The 16,665-nt window shown below is 31.9% G+C and overlaps 1 protein-coding gene across 2 annotated transcripts in view; it reads left to right on the top strand.

Moving 5' to 3' along the window:
• LOC115880489 (E3 ubiquitin-protein ligase Su(dx)) overlaps window positions 1–16,665 on the top strand; it is a 62,237-nt gene that overhangs the window by 3,939 nt on the left and 41,633 nt on the right. The window contains exons 3-4 of one of the 2 annotated variants that reach the window (XM_030897697.1): window positions 7,327–7,588; window positions 15,558–15,760. In XM_030897697.1, the coding sequence (XP_030753557.1) occupies window positions 7,327–7,588; window positions 15,558–15,760 (465 nt within the window). Of the gene's footprint in view, window positions 1–7,326; window positions 7,589–15,554; window positions 15,761–16,665 lie in introns of both variants that reach the window. The other variant, XM_030897696.1, reaches the window with a different exon arrangement.

Genomic DNA, 16,665 nt, shown 5'->3' on the forward strand with positions numbered 1-16,665 from the left:
ATCCCTAAATTTGGGGAGAAAAAATCTATATGGGGATTTTTTTAGGAGTAAAATTTTTTGGGGATATTTTTAGGGATATAATTTCATTGGAATTTTACCGCTACCAAAGAGGAGATAAGACCGCTACTGCTGTTTTTCAAAATTAATAGGAAAGTATAAATAAAACAAAATAATTTATTTATTTTAATCACCGAATCTTGGATAACAGTTGTGAGGATTTTAGTTGTTTGGATTTAAGAAGGTTTGATAGCTTTAAGCAAATACGATTTGGCTTTAAGGAAAAGTTTCGAACAGTTGGCTACACTGCTGTGATCAGACGTTTCAAGGTCAACCACTTAAAATACAACAAATTGTTTATTTATTTTGTTTATTTATTACTATTTATATTTTTAGGGTTTTGTTCGGGATATTTTTTTAGGTTTTAGGGATATTTTGGGGTTTTTTATGCGAACGTTTTAGATTTTTAGGGAGATAAATTTTTGAGAGTTGGGAACACTGCTCCAACGGTCAAAATTATTTTGTTTTCTAACGCAGCGGCACAGTAGCGGTCAGCGTACGCCAGCGGTAGTGAATATGTTAATATCGTTAATATACAAGACCACAAATATTAAAATAATATTGATTTTATTAAAACACACTTCCGTGTATTAACAGTATTTTTATGTATTGGCAACATTAATAGAGTAAATAATGTAATGTAATGAATCGCTTAAATTCTACGAAAATCTTAGGGTAGGCGCCGCCTACCTTGCCTAGCCTGACTACCGTGATGTTATGTTAATAAAATGTAACTAAAAATTTTAAAAATAATATTTTATGACATTTGGATCGTCTTATAAAACAACCAATAGGGGCATAAAGTAACACACTTTTTTTGGCCAATCCAATTCTATTCTGGGACGCAACACTCGAGTCCCTCTTGCTTTGCAATCCGAATGACTAATCTCAGCTGAAGCGCAATGCATGCTGGCAATAATCTGCCGAATTTTGTCGACAGGCGGAAAATACTGCGATAGTAGCGATGCTAGTTAATTATATTATAGTTTTATTTAATTCATATTTCTTTTTGCTCGATTTTTTACTTTTAAAATATTTTTGTTAGACAAATTGTGTTCAAACTATGTTTAAAAAATTGTTAAAGTATTTATCTCCGTGGGTTATCAGTCTAGTGATTACAAAAATACAGATATTTTAATCATGCATTTTTTTTGTAAAATTCCAGAAGTTTGCATTCAATCAGTCAATCTAATATACAGGGTGGTCCGAACTGTATTCCGGAAACTTCAGCAGCATATTCTGTAGGTAAAAATAAGCAAAAAAGTTCAAATTGTATGTATTAAAATGCTTCGTTTCGGAGATACAGGGTGTTTTGTACATTTTTAATTCAATTTTTCCAAATAATTTCTGAACTAATGTCGATATTTGGATGAAAATTGGTGTCTAGGCGTTTTTTGACATGAGGAATTTGATTTTAATGTCAATATGACTCCTACTTGTGGAAGGCGCCACCTACATATTTTTTAACTGGTTTGAAGAGTAATAACTTTTCGTCTGTACCTGTATAAAACTACCGAGTAAAAAAAATATACATTTACGTCGTTTTTTACGGAAAAAAGGTCTGTTGGTCGAAATCGAAATTATCAATACCTGTCATCATTGACATAAATTAAACATGTTGACTATACAGGGTGTCCCAGAAAAAAAGTGCAAATATTTTAACTGGTAGTATAGTTCAACCCCAGAAACACGCCTATGAGGTTTTTTTTGCGAAAAAAAACTTTGAAAATATAAAAATTTTCTTGACATTTTCCGGGAAATTGAAAAAACTTTTTAGTGCCACTTTTTTCGCTATTTTTTCGATGTATTTCGACAATTCCATCGACAGTCTAACCGTCAGCCAAGAGAGCCGCGTGTGAACTGGTCCTTTGAGTCGCCGGTCGCCGCGCCGTCGTGGCGGGTTTGCGCCAGACGACGATGTTAAGCAACGTTGCCGTAGTTACAACAATTTCAAATTCAAGACATTCGAAGCAATCAAATTCGTATTAAATTTTAAAAATAAAACAGAGAAACATGAAAGGAAATAAACAAAACAAAAATTAATTTTAAAATGAATATTCGTCGGGCTGTTTTCGATGTATTGAATTCTGAATTACGATAAACATTTTAGAAATTTCTTTTTTGTGACCTTATCAATAACCAATTCATTTGTGTTTTGTTTGTTTCCTTTCATGTTTTTCTGTTTTATTTTTAAAATTTAATAAGAATTTGATTGCTTCGAGTGTCTTGAATTTGAAATTGTTGAAACTACGGCAACCTCGCATGACGCAAGCTCGACACGGCGGCGCGACAAAGGAGCAGTTACCAGTGATGCGCGGCTTTCTTGGCCGACGCGACGGTTGGGCTGTCGATGGAATTGTCGAAATACATCGAAAAAATAGCGAAAAAACAAAATACGTATTTAAAATTGTTGAGTGAAACACGTATTTTCTTAGATTGAAAGTAGTTCGGAAAGTGGCGGTAAGAGACATTAATTCTCAACATTTATTCATTCAGAAAGGTATTCAAAGTAATGTGTGCTTTTCCAGGTGTTTTGTAAATCAGTGGTTCAAATTGTGATAAGGCCTATATGAAAATAATGTGTTAAAAATGGGGACTGTTATTTTAGTAGTTATTATAATAGCATGTACAAGTAAAGCAGCACAGTGAAGTGTATTTTAGTTAAGTGTATATCGAAAAAGAGAACTGTCACAGTTACATCGATCTATCATAAGTATCTTTTTTTAATGTTGGGTAAGTTTTTTAATTTAACTTTTTTAACACATTTTTTAACACATTATTAAACATTTAACTTTTAATTTATTTTATGTAATAATATCACAATCTTATAAAATGTAATGCATCTCTGCAAACTCCTCAGGTGTTATAATTTTATGACTTACTTTTAACATAGGTATACTTTCTTGTTCCTATGGCAACACAGTGCGTCGAATTAACTGAAATCTGGGCTTGATCCGGGTAATTGGATGTAGTTGGCGATATCTGCCGGCGGTTCTCAAAATGTTGCGATTATTTTTTTTTAAATTTTCAAAGTTAAATAACTCGGTTATTTTCAATTTATTTTAAAAATGGTAAAGAGAAAATATGTTTATTTTGACCAAATCTACCACCCCTTAAAATATCTGCACTCATTTCTGGGACACCCTGTATAAATAGTTATTAGACTGAAATTATAAATTTCATTTGTTTTTGTGCCAAAAGTTCAACAGAAACTGTTTTATCACCATTTTTTTTATAAAAAAAATGTATGATTTATTTAAAAAAATAAAAATTTCTCACATTTATTATTTCAGTCAAAAAGTCAAGAAAATGTATATTTTTTCACTCGGAAGTTTTTATACAGGTACGGACGAAAAGTTGTTACTCTTCAAAACAGTTTAAAAATATCTAGGTGACGCCCTCTACAAGTAGGAGGCATATTGACATCAAAACCAAATTTCTCATGTCAAAAAACTCCCAGACACCAATTTTCATCCAATTATCGACATTAGTTCAGAAATTATTTGGAAAAAATCGAATTAAAAATGAAACTTCAACACCCTGTATCTCCGAAACGAAGCATTTTAGGACACACATTTATATGAACTTTTTTACTTAATTTTATATGCAGAATATGCTGCCGAAGTTTCCGGAAAACAGTTCGGACCACCCTGTATAAAATACTCGTGCACAATTTTAGTTACCAATGTTACCATACTCCTCCGAAACAGCTTAACCGATTTTGATGAAATTTTATAGGTATATTCGGTAGGCCTGAGAATAGGTTGTTATCTATTTTTTATACCTCTATTACTTTTTAAATGATAAGGGTGGTCCACCTAGTGATGTTGGTAGCGAATATTTCCATTCGAATTTTGCAGGAAATTTCAGAAATTTCCGAAATATCCGGTCCCAAAATCGCGAATATTCGCAAAAATCCGAATTTTGCAAGAAATTTCTTTTCAAAATTCAAGACATTGAGCAAAAATTTAACGAAAGTGTATCAAGTATGCCTATTCTTAAATCAGAAGAAAAAGAATGCTACTCCGCCTTACAAAATAGAAAACGTATGGCTCTTAAAATAATGCATTTTGCCGCGAATCTCTTGGCCCCCTCTGTTTCCTGGGAGAGCACCTTAACAATGAAGAACACATAGCCGCTATGGAATTTATCAACAATATCACCAACAAACATCCTCAGTTTGTCAATAATAAAGAAGCCATTTTTACAGATGTAACAAATTATTGCGCCAAATCGGGTTTATGGGCTCTCGACTACGTTTGGATGTCAGTTAAAAATGTAGACTGTCTAAGTTGGTGGCAAGCAATATGTAAAAATACTCAGTTGAAATATTTAGCTGTTGCTCTGCTGTCATTACCAACGTCATCTGCAGCCACTGAGAGAAGTTTCAGTACTTATAGTTTTATCCATACTAAAAAAGGAATCGCTTAACTGCACAAAGAGCCGGCAAAATAATGTTCGTAGCTCATAACAATAAATTATTACTACAAAAACAAAAAGTGGATATGGAACAAGATATGCAACAACATGAAACTCCTCCAGAACCACTAGAACCCGTAGAGGTAGAGGTCCATCCTTCAGAATCAGAACCAGATGATACACATCAAATATACCTGATTTGGAAATAAAAACTGACGAAGACAGTACTACCACGGCACATAAAACAATCGGCACGCCAACTCTACTCAGATTCCATTGTTTAAAATTTCTATAAAATTTGACCTTGTCGGCGCCATTATGGTTTCCTAGTCAGGGCCGGATTAAAACGTATTAAAAAATTTCTCAGAAAATACGACAGGGTCGTATTAAAAAAATACTGTAATTGACTGAAACTGAATTTTATTTACAATACTTTTGTCCAAACAAATGAATCGTTAACCGCGCATACTTCTCGAAAAGTAAAAATGAAAAAATCAATTAAATATTTCACTGTAGAGAATAGACAATTAAAATTAAAAAACATGCAACTAACAAAAACATGCCAGGAGTTACAAACAAGAATTAAAAAATACCAATAAAATATTTATTGAACAATATAAAGAGGCTACGTACAAATTATGCCCATCAATGGGCGTAGCAAATTTTATTAATATTCAAATTTCACAAATTAATAAATCCACAATTTTTTTTGAGAAACTTCTATTTTTTTCATGGCAGGAAACAAAGTAGGTACCGCATTGTATTTTATACGGTTACAAAGTGAATTGGTAAACATTTTAAATTCAAAGTGAACAGAACACAACCTGTACTTGTGGGCCTTATTTATATCTTCAATCAAGTCTTCTCCGTTAGCTGCAATTGCCCATGTTCTTGCCCTAAAAATGTATTGTTAATTTATTTTCTATATACTCATTTTATTTATTTTTATAATTTTATTTAAATTAATAATATAATTATTTTTAAATTTAATGTTGAATGTCTAGATACAACATTAAATTTTACTAAATATTTAACATTTTAATCTTGCTAATATTTTATATACATATAGGGTGAGTCTTGAATAAGTGCAAATATTTTCAGGGGTGGTATATTTCGACCCCAGGAACACGTTTATTTATTTTTTTTCGCTAAAAAAAGATATTGAAAATCGTGCATTTTCTTTTAACTTCCCTGTATATTTTTCGAAAATTTTTTAGAACTGCCTGTTCACCGCAAATTTTCCCACGGTATACTTTCTTAATCTCTGATATTACCATAGTTACGGCTTTACTCTATGGTTGCGGCACTAAAAGGGATGCAAATACAGAAAAAATCCGGTGGCTCTCAACTCAACATTTAAAAAAAAAAAATTTTTTTAAACTTAAATAACTCGGTTATTTTGGATTTATCTGAAAAAGTAAGGAGAAAATATGTTTCTTTTATCGAGATCTGCCAGCCCTGAAAATATTTGCACTTATTTAAGACTCACCCTGTATATAAGTTTGTTAACATTTAATATAGATGCTGAACTTGTATATTTTTAATTAGTTCTTTCTATTTAGCTGAATGTCCTACTATGTATACTACTGTTTTTTTTAACTAAAATATGTTAAAATAATTAATCACATATGTATATACATACCTAATCGGATCTCTAGGAAACAGAAAGAAACTTTTATTGCAGTTTAGTCCTCTACTCGGGCAGTTTTTTGCTGCACAACTTGGCCCAGGCATTTTAAAAACACGTAAAATTAACGATTTAAAAATGTTCAGAAAAAACAAAAGTAAATTATATAACACAAGAAACGAAAATAAACTAGAAAAAACCAAATATATAACACAATAAAAAAAATAAAACAACAACTATAAAATATAACTCAAGAAATAAACAAAATAAATTAATCCGTACGCTACTGACTCGAATCAGCCGAAAGTGTGCGCAGTCGATGAAAGAAACTACGACACTGGTTACTTTCTGTTGATGGAAACCCTAATGGCGGCGTGCGCGACGGTATGCGCGTAGCGTTCCCGCCAAAGAGAGTTAGCCTGCCGTGGTACTACTACTACTACTACTGCTACTGCTACTACTATAATACCCTATAAAGATGGGACCAGCTCGGCGCCTGAAAGTATTCCGGAACAGAATAATTCAGTTATTTGTGTTTTACGTTTTTTAAATTTATATTTCGTGCTTTTTTGTTTTTTCTTAAGTTCATAGTCATAGTTCATGGTTTATGTACAAAGTACAAATGTTACCAAATAATGTTTGTTATATGTTATGTTTATGGCTTTTAGGAGTTAAGTATGTATTGTTTATTAAAAATATAACAACTAATAATATGTTTATTGTTTTTTTTTCCACTTACACGTTGGTATCAAATGTCTATCTAATTTATTCATTGTATCACAACAAAAAATATGTAAAATTGTAAAATTTCCTAAAATTTCATAAATTTACGAAAGTTTCCGAAAGTTTCGGAAATTTCCTGCGACAATCAAAAGTTTCCGAAATATTAACATCACTAGGTCCACCCCCCAATTTTTTTAATTTTTTTGGAGAAAATTTTTTATTTTTATTTTTTTATGATATGGCATTAAAAATTAAAAAATACATACAACCCTAAATTTTCACCTTTCTACCATCAACTGTTATTTTTTAATAGCGATATTAGTAATTGAATAATTTTCAACCACGTGAATAAAAATGACTGTTGTCCCATAAAAAATAGTTATATCACAAAAGAACGTTTGCCGTTGGTCAGCTAGCTCTTTATAAAACTTGTAGTGTGTTAATATCACGCATTTTAATTTTTATTTTATTGAAAATTAACCTGTTTTTAATATTTTTAGTCGAATGTGCTCATATTAGGTCTACCACATTTTTAAAGCCTAATCCATATGTAGAAGTGACGGTAGACCAGCAGTCTCCTCGTAAAACTGAGACAGTAAAAAATACAGCCCATCCAAAATGGAACGAAACATTTAATTTGCTAGTTAATTTCCAGTCAAAAATTCACTTTTCAGTATTAGATCGAAACAATTTTAGAAAGGACACAACAATAGGAGAAAAGTTAGTGCAGCTCAATCAGTTGTTATCGCATTCAGAAGGAAGGTATGTAAAAGTTGTTTGTTGTATATAATGTTAAATTAATTTAATAATAGTATTACCAGAGATGAAAAATCGTAGAGAAGCGACAAAACGAATCCCGCCTAAAAATTTGGAGTGGGCGGTAAACCTGCTAACTGTCATCTCATTGTGTTATACGGTGTTTTCGGAATACGGCCAGCGTTGCCATTGTTAATATAAAGTCCTGAAATCTTACTATTTTTTTATTTGTGTATATAATTAATCTTTTTGAATTATTTTTTCTATATTTTATCCTTATCTTATAATAGTACTTAAAGAAAGAACTAACTTTCAGAAGTAAATAGGTAAGTAAAACAGGTTTGTTAGCGTTTAATAAAAATACTTAGAAAGTTAAAACTATTAGAAAATTGCATATACAGGGTTGTTCACCACATACGACACGGAGTATTGTAGCTAAACGATTAGATTTTTACAAATTGTAAGTTTTGGATTTGTTGAAGGACTATTAGAGCTACAGTTTAAAAATATTTTTACAAGATATAGAGTGTCCCAAATAAATAAAAAATATCAAAGTTGTATTTTTTTAAATGGAATACCCTGTATATTATTACATTTTTAGTTTCTACGATTAAAATAAAGGTAAATTTGATAAAGGTTTATTACACTTAAACCTTACCGTTTTTGAAATATTTTCAATTTTGTGAAATTGCAGTCAAAATTTTAGGGCTTCATTTCTCCAAGGGTATCAAAGTTTTTAATACTAAATATTTACTGAAGTTTATTTATTGATCAGTTATTGTGTTGCAATAATAAAAATTATACTACCTTATACAGAGTGTCTAAAATTTTATTTTACATAATTACTAGCTTTAAACGGCAATAACTTGTTAAATTTAAATGGAACACCCTGTATATTTTATGAGAATCAGATGCACAATTTAATTGTCTATCAAATTGTATTATACCTATAGCTTCAAGTTTCCGTAGAAAATGCATTTTCATGTAATTTTAAATTCATTTATCAATATACCCATGGAATACTGACATTTTAGATTATTTTTAAAGATGTACCAAATTTTTAAAGAGTACAGATACTAATATTGTCGATATAGTTTGTTTATTTCATTAAAAATAGAAAAAAAACTGTTTAAATATTTGTTAAAGAGGACCAATTAATATGATTCCAGTATTCAAACATTCCAGTACATTAATTGACTGTTTGCGTTGATTATAGTCTATCCAACGAGAAGATCCTTGACAGTGATAGATGTGTCTGTCATTTTAATTTCAAAGTAGTTTATTTTATTTTACAAAGAAATAAGCTGGTACAACTGGAACGCATAGCAGGAAATATTTAAAATTTGATTGACAAGATGACAAGTGATTACTTCAAAATATTGTGAAAAAAACTGTATAAAACTGAAAAATGTAATCGAGTTATTTTATTTAATAAAAACGGTATGTGTTAATACAAAACAAACAAGAACAAGACACTATATACCAAAAAATATAAAAAAGAACTATTATTTACTTTCAAGCTTTATGAACTACCCGCATTTTGTAATATTCCACAGAATAAATAAAACAACATAGGTAAATAAAACAAACTATTTTATTAATAATAACACCTACCAAATTTTATACCTTAAAGGTTGATTAATTAACTTTAATCTTAATTATTTTAAACCAGTACCTTTTGACATATTTTTCTGCAGTACTAAAATCCATTATTTACCTATCGTGTGATGTCGATATTTTACAGCTACTCCAGTTTTTAGTATGTGTTTAGTTTGATCCTTCTACCATATACGAGATGCACTTACATATCTACGACGAAATGGTATACAAACTTTATCGATGGCAACTTCATTGGTGTATAAAACTTTCTGCCTGGGCAGCGAGTATTAACCATAAACTGTGCTCTGGGTCTACAGTTAATTTTCACTCGATTTTTCCTCCACTTGACTTCAAAAGACACAAAACACACGTAATAATACGAATCAAAATGCATCATCTTCCAAAACGCAGGGTATTTAACAAAAGTTGACACAAAAATTATAACCTATAATTTATAATTTGGCAAGACTTTGACAAGCGTCAAAAATGACAAAAAATCTTAAGGCGAATTCATACGCATCGGCGTCCGTTTGTCGTTCATCGTTCCGTCAAACCAATAAAATTGAAATACGATCTGTCATTTTTAAATAAACCAATAAAACTGGTTAAAAACAAGACACGACGCATGACGGATTTATATTTAAACCCATCCATAGATAACTTAAAAATTATTAGAAACTTTTTTTAGTAAAATAAATAGATTGGTATGGGACGTCATCTGCTTTTCTTCTGTCATCGTCTATCGAAATCTTACCTGAGAAAAAAAACAGAGTATAATAATAATTGCTCCAAAAAATAAAAAACTGATTTTTTTATGTGTATTAGACAGTGTGGTAAAAAGTAACACCTTAAAAATGATATTTCATTTTTTGACAAATGCTTATTTGTAACAACAGAGACATTCATTTTTATAACTTATTATTATATTGATTTCTGATTCAAATCCACATTTATTTAGAATAATTTATTCATGAATATAATTAAGTATGTAATTAATTAGTATTTGGGCGGAAATAATGGTGGTATATTTAATTAATGGTATACTCTTTTATGAAGATTTAAATAGTTTTCTTTTGCATATAATGGGCTAGTAATATTATCATTTTGCTAAAAACGATAATATTACTAGCCTGTACATTTTGTTGTACATTTGTTGCTTTAAAAACAATCTAAAATGTCAATATTCCATGGGTATATTGATAAATGAGGTCTAAATTATAAGAAAATGCATTTTCTACGAAAACTTAAAGGGATAGGTAAAAAGCGGTATAATACAATTTGATAGACAATTAAATTATGCATCTGATTCTCCTAAAATATACAGGGCGTTCCATTTAAATTAAACAAGTTATTGCCGTTTATAGCTAGTAATTATTTAAAATAAAATTTTAGACACTCTGTATAAGGTAGTATAATTTTTATTATTGCAACACAATAACTGATCAATAAATAAACTTCAGTAAATATTTAGTATTAAAAACTTTGATACCCTTGGAGAAATAAAGCCTTAAAATGTTTACTGCAATTTCACAAAATTGAAAATATTTCAAAAACGGTAAGGTTTAAGTGTGATAAACCTTAATAAAATTTACCTTTATTTCAATCGTAGAATCTAAAAATAGAACAATATACAGGGTGTTCTATTTAAAAAAACACAACTATAGCATTTTTTACTTATTTGGGACACTCTGTATCTTGTAAAATTATTTCTAAATTGTAGCTCTAATAGTCCTTCAACGAACCCAAAACTTAAAATTTGTAAAAATCTAATTGTTTAGCTACAATACTCCGTGTCGTATGTGGTGAACAACCCTGTATAATGTTAAATTAATTTAATAATAGTATTACCAGAGATGAAAAATCGTAGAGAAGCGACAAAACGAATCCCGCCTAAAAATTTGGAGTGGGAGGTAAACCTGCTAACTGTCATCTCATTGTGTTTTCGGAATACGGCCAGCGTTGCCATTGTTAATATAAAGTCCTGAAATCTTACTATTTTTTTATTTGTGTACATAATTAATCTTTTTGAATTATTTTTTCTATATTTTATCCTTATCTTATAATAGTACTTAAAGAAAGAACTAACTTTCAGAACTAAATAGGTAAGTAAAACAGGTTTGTTAGCGTTTAATAAAAATACTTAGAAAGTTAAAACTATTAGAAAATTGCATATATAATATATTTTTTGTTTTTTATGTAAAATATGATTTTTTAATATACAGGGTGAGTCTTAAATAAGTGAAAATATTTTCAGGGCTGGTAGATCTCGTTAAATGAAGCATATTTTCTCTTTGCCGTTTTTTCAAAAAAGTCCAGAATAACCGAGATTCTTTGAAAATGAAAAAAAAATACATTTTCAGAACTGCTGAATCTTTTCTGGGTTTTCTTTCTTGTAAATTTAATCTACCATCTATGTTCTCATATTATAAAGGTATTATGTTTTTTAATCATTTTAGTTTTAATTGTGTGCTGATGCACTGCAGTAGTAAAGTGTTTTGGTGTATTGTGGTGAATTAGTGTTTTATTTTGCTGTTGTAACACCCCGGTTCCAACCCTCAACTCTAATCATGTTATTTACTTTTTGGTTTGTTGTAACGCTTGTGTTAACAGCTGGTAAATAATCGAATTTTTCTTAAAATTGTTTAATTTATCATTTTGATTAAAAAAACACTTTCAAATATTAATTTCGAAGCAAAAAATATTATCAGATACGATTTGAAAATGTCCCTGTAAAAGGGGAATAGGTTAGAAAATGGTTAGAACGCGGTAAATCCACAATTCGCGGAAACCCGTTAAATCTGAAAAGATAGTTACTGTTCACTATGATTCCTAAACTATTCCTTCTACTTTTTACTGAACACATGTTTTTTCAGTGTACAGCTTTTCTTATTTCTTTTACGTTCATTGAATTTCTCTCAGTGTAGCTAGAAACCATAGATAAATGGAACAAGTTTAGATTGGAAAGTGCCCATAAGGACAATGTAAACACTATTTGGCGCTATTCTTGCAACGGTCGCGACCCAAAACTTTTGAAAATTTCGGAGCGGTTCGGCTTTTTCCGGAATTATATCGCCAAATATTGTTTATTCAAATTTATTATTATTTTCGTTTAATTTCATAAATAAAATACAATGTGTTGCATACAAGAAACTTTATTTTATATAAGGACGCATGTATGAAATACCTATGTAACATTGGAAACCGACGTTATGCCTCGATCCACGATGATTTTTGCAGTTCACAGTTCACAGCACAGCTTTTTAAGTTTTTAATGCCACTTTTTCACAATTATCACCGGTTGGAGTAAATAAAACTTGAATTAAACTCACAAGATAGCAATAATTACTTTGAAAATGGACGCTATAAACACTTTTCGGAATTTCTTTAATGAGAGCGGTTTAGATTTTGAAAGATTATTATGATTTTTGAAGATTCTGACTTTGACAAGACAAGATTATTTCTCTTTTTGTTTGCCGTTGTTCTTAGCGACCGCTATAGCAGCGCCAGATCGCGTATAACGGTCGCGACCCAAAATAATTTCGCGACCTAAAATTTTTACGGGCTTTCCAATCTAAACTTGTTGCATTTATCTATGCTAGAAACTACTATAAACAGGCGATCTGTCATCTGTCACGTACGCCGATTTGAAGGTCACAAAACTTGGTCCCCCTTCTTCAATAGTGCCGACGGTTTTTGTCGCTTCTCTACGATTGTTCTTCTCGGGTACTACTGAATCTACAGGAAAGTGTTATATAAAATAGAGAGTAAACTATTATCTATTGCGCTTTTAACACAATTTTGACATTTGATTGAATTCGTGCAATTATATCGAGAGATGGTCGTCTTTATTAAATGAAACATATTTTCTATTTACCATTCTTTAAATTAATCATAAATTGCCCTAGATCCTATACAGGGTGGTTCACGGCCATGGCACGTTAGACGTTTATGGAGAACCGGTGATAGGATTTTTTTGAAAAATTGGATTTTTGCATAAAGGCACCTGCTCCATATGTCTTAATTGTTTTCAGCATTACAGTGTTGCCGCTTCATACTAAAAGTGGTAGCATCTTATGTTATTTTAAACCGAACACCCGGTATATTATTATGTTTTTCGAAACTACTTCCATATCTGAAAATTTTTCTATTATACTAACTTCTACCAATCTCTCATAGTTTTCGAGATAAAAAATGAAACATGTAAAATTGACAAAAACATGATCTTGAATAAGCATTGGTTAAATCATACATTTAGCAATTTGAAAGCTAAAATTTGATTTATAGCTTAAGAAAAGTCGACATATTCGATCTGTCTAAATCATCTGATTGGATAGAATGTAGAATATTTAGGAGGGGAGTTAATCACCGCGACCTTATAGATCTATTGTGTGTTCCCCTTTCTTGAGTTATAACGAGTTATTACTCATCTTACAGTCTCAGGGCTTTAAGAAAAGCCAGTATCTGAGATGGCTCCACAGAGGCCAGCTCTCCATCCTCGACATCAGACGTACCAAGGTTCATGGCACGAATGGTCGTCGTCTCGGCGCACTCAGTGATAAGGTGTTCTGGTGTTTCCCCATTTTCCCCACAAAATCTGCATTCGCCGTTGTTTCTCAGTTTCAGTTTACTGAGGTGTTCATTGAGGAGACAGTGTCCTGTTAGAAACCCCGTGACAATCCGAAGATTGTTTTTACTTAAATCAAGGAAAACCTTTGATTTTTCTCGGTCATAAGTTTTAAGGAACTTTTTCGAGTGTCTTAGACCGTTGGAGGACACCCATTCCAAGTTACGGATGGAGTGTTCCAGATTCTTCAGTTCCGCTTTCAGTTGGTTCCCGTTTGGAGAACAGAACGGTTCTGGTCCAGTTAGTGGAGTGTTCGCTCCTTTTCTAGCTAGATCATTTGCTTTTTCATTGCCTTCTATCCCTTGGTGAGCAGGCACCCAGAGTAGGAGGACTTTATTTTCTTTGCCTAATTTGTTGAGCTTCTCTAGGCATTCTTTGACCAACTTCGAATTGATGGTTACTGAGTTGATCGCGTTAAGTGCTGCTTGACTATCGGATAGGATGGCAATTTCCTGTTTTCGATAGTTCCTATCCAAGATAAATTGTACGCATCTTTCGATAGCGCAAATTTCTGCCTGAAGGATACTGGGGTAGGTGCCCATTGGTTCGGAGTATTCAGTTTTCGGCCCAAATACTCCTATCCCTGTCCCTGCTTTGGTTTTGGAAGCATCAGTATACCACGTGATGGTATGGTCTTTTATATGCTGAGTAAGCGTTTCTTTCTTCCAATCCTTTTTATTACTCAATACTACAGTGAGGTGTTTCTCAAAGTTGTAAATTCTTGGTATGTCATCCACTGGGAGTTGGAGAAGTGGAATTTTCTTTTTGAGGGTGTTCCAAGCCCCTGACCTGAAAATTCTCCCAGTACTGTTTCCGTCAATGACCATTCTAATCATTGTCGCATTGGCATAACTACCGACGACAATATGCAGTGGTGTTAGGTCTAGAATGACCTCCATTGCTGCTGTTGGACATGTTCTCATGGCACCTGTGATGCAGATACATGCCAGTCTCTGTACTTTGCACAGGGTTTGCCTTGCTGTACGTTGCTCTAGTTTTGTATACCAAGCAACTGCTCCATAAGTAATCATGGGTCTTACTATCATGGTATACATCCAGCGCAAAATGTTAGGGGCGCAGCCCCACCTATTTCCCGCCAGTCTTCTGCATATCATGAGAGCCTTTGTGGCTTTGCTGGTAATGTTCTTAATATGCCTGTTCCAGAGAAGTTTACTATCCAGGGTTATTCCCAGATATTTCACTTCCTGTGATGGCAGTATTTCCTTTCCATCTAGATGGATTCTTTTCAAGTTTTTCAAACTTCGCTTTCTGGTGAATGGCACTACTGCGGTTTTATCTGAGTTAATACTCAGCCCGACAGTCCTGCACCATCTCTCAGCGATGCGGAATCCTCTTTGGATAATATCACACAGGGTGCCTTCATGTTTCCCCCGTGCAATGATGACTATGTCATCTGCGTACCCTATGCAGTGTATTCCCGCTAGAGTTAATTCTTCCAGTAGTTCATCCACTACCAAGCTCCACAGTAGGGGGGAGGTCACTCCACCTTGTGGAGTTCCTTGCGTTGTTTTAACCTGATTGGATATCAAACAGGGAGATCAGAAAAATAATTATTTCCGTTATAAAATTGTATGTTATTGTTATTTTAAATTAAAGCCTATGTATATTATTTCAAAAATCGAAACCCAAATAAAATTGCTTTTCAACGATATACCATGTTCCTATAAAAAAAGATAATAATTCTATTATAACTGTTTCATTAAGCGTTTTAACTCTTATTTTTTTCAGCAGTGGGTTAGAAGTAACATTAGATTTGATGAATAATAAGCAGACTGATTCTCCTATTAAAGTTGGTGAATTGGTTTGTTTCTTTAAAGGCTTAAATATTGACATGGGCCAGAGTAGATATGATAATTTGAATAGAAGAGGAATATCAAATTCAACTCCATTATCTCAGAATAATACTGATGGTTCACTACATACTGTTTTGAATGGTAAGAAAAAGTAAAAACCTTCCAAGAGAGTATCCATTGTAACATATCCATGAAAAAAAGTTTTTATAAAAGTATTCTTGATATAATGCCTATACCTTTCTGATGTACCGTATGATAGAATTCATATGCCTTATGATAGAATTCTGTCCATATTTTTACAGTGACAGTTCTCTGTCATTTTAAATAATTCACAGCAAAAATATTGCCTCTTCTCTCCGTCATTTATACTAAGTATACTAGCTGTAGAAGGTGCGTGATTGAGACAAGGAAAGTTAGGGACATTTTAAAAGATAGACAAATTAGGGTGGCTGCAACGACGTCCTGTTATCCTGCTGTTAAAACATAACAATTGGTTTTTATATATAAAAACCAACAGCAGGATTACGGGACGTCGTTGCAGCCACCCTTAGGAATAAAAAGTTAATTCGTTATTTGTATCAATCTACAGTATATTCCTGGATTGTCTTTACAAGAGGAAAAACTTTTTTATTATTAACTTTTTGAGAAAAAAGTATTCATAAAAATGTTTGCTTGTTCTAAAATAGTTAATCCCGTTTATACTTTTCCAAATTTCCATACCGTCTTAGAGAATAATTAAAAAACTATTAAAATCTAGTTGAATTTGTCCAAAAAAAATTAATTATTATAAAAATTATTAGGTTTTCATTATGGTTTTCGTTCTTTGATAGATGGTTCTTATTAATTTTGATTAACGTGATATTTTGTACTGTTTTAATTTGTTTATGTTACGGCTAAAATGGATACTTGGCTAGTTTTCAAACTAGCCAGCTATTTTACAAGCAAACAGCACAACCACCACCGCAAACTAATACCTAACCCACAAAATAACAGCGTTTTTTGCAAGTAGTAGCCGTGGCATAAAGGTATATTAAATAAGGCACAAA

This window comes from Sitophilus oryzae, unplaced genomic scaffold, assembly GCF_002938485.1.
Source record: "Sitophilus oryzae breed Bouriz unplaced genomic scaffold, Soryzae_2.0 scaffold_1625_pilon_pilon, whole genome shotgun sequence".
NCBI lineage: Eukaryota > Metazoa > Arthropoda > Insecta > Coleoptera > Curculionidae > Sitophilus > Sitophilus oryzae.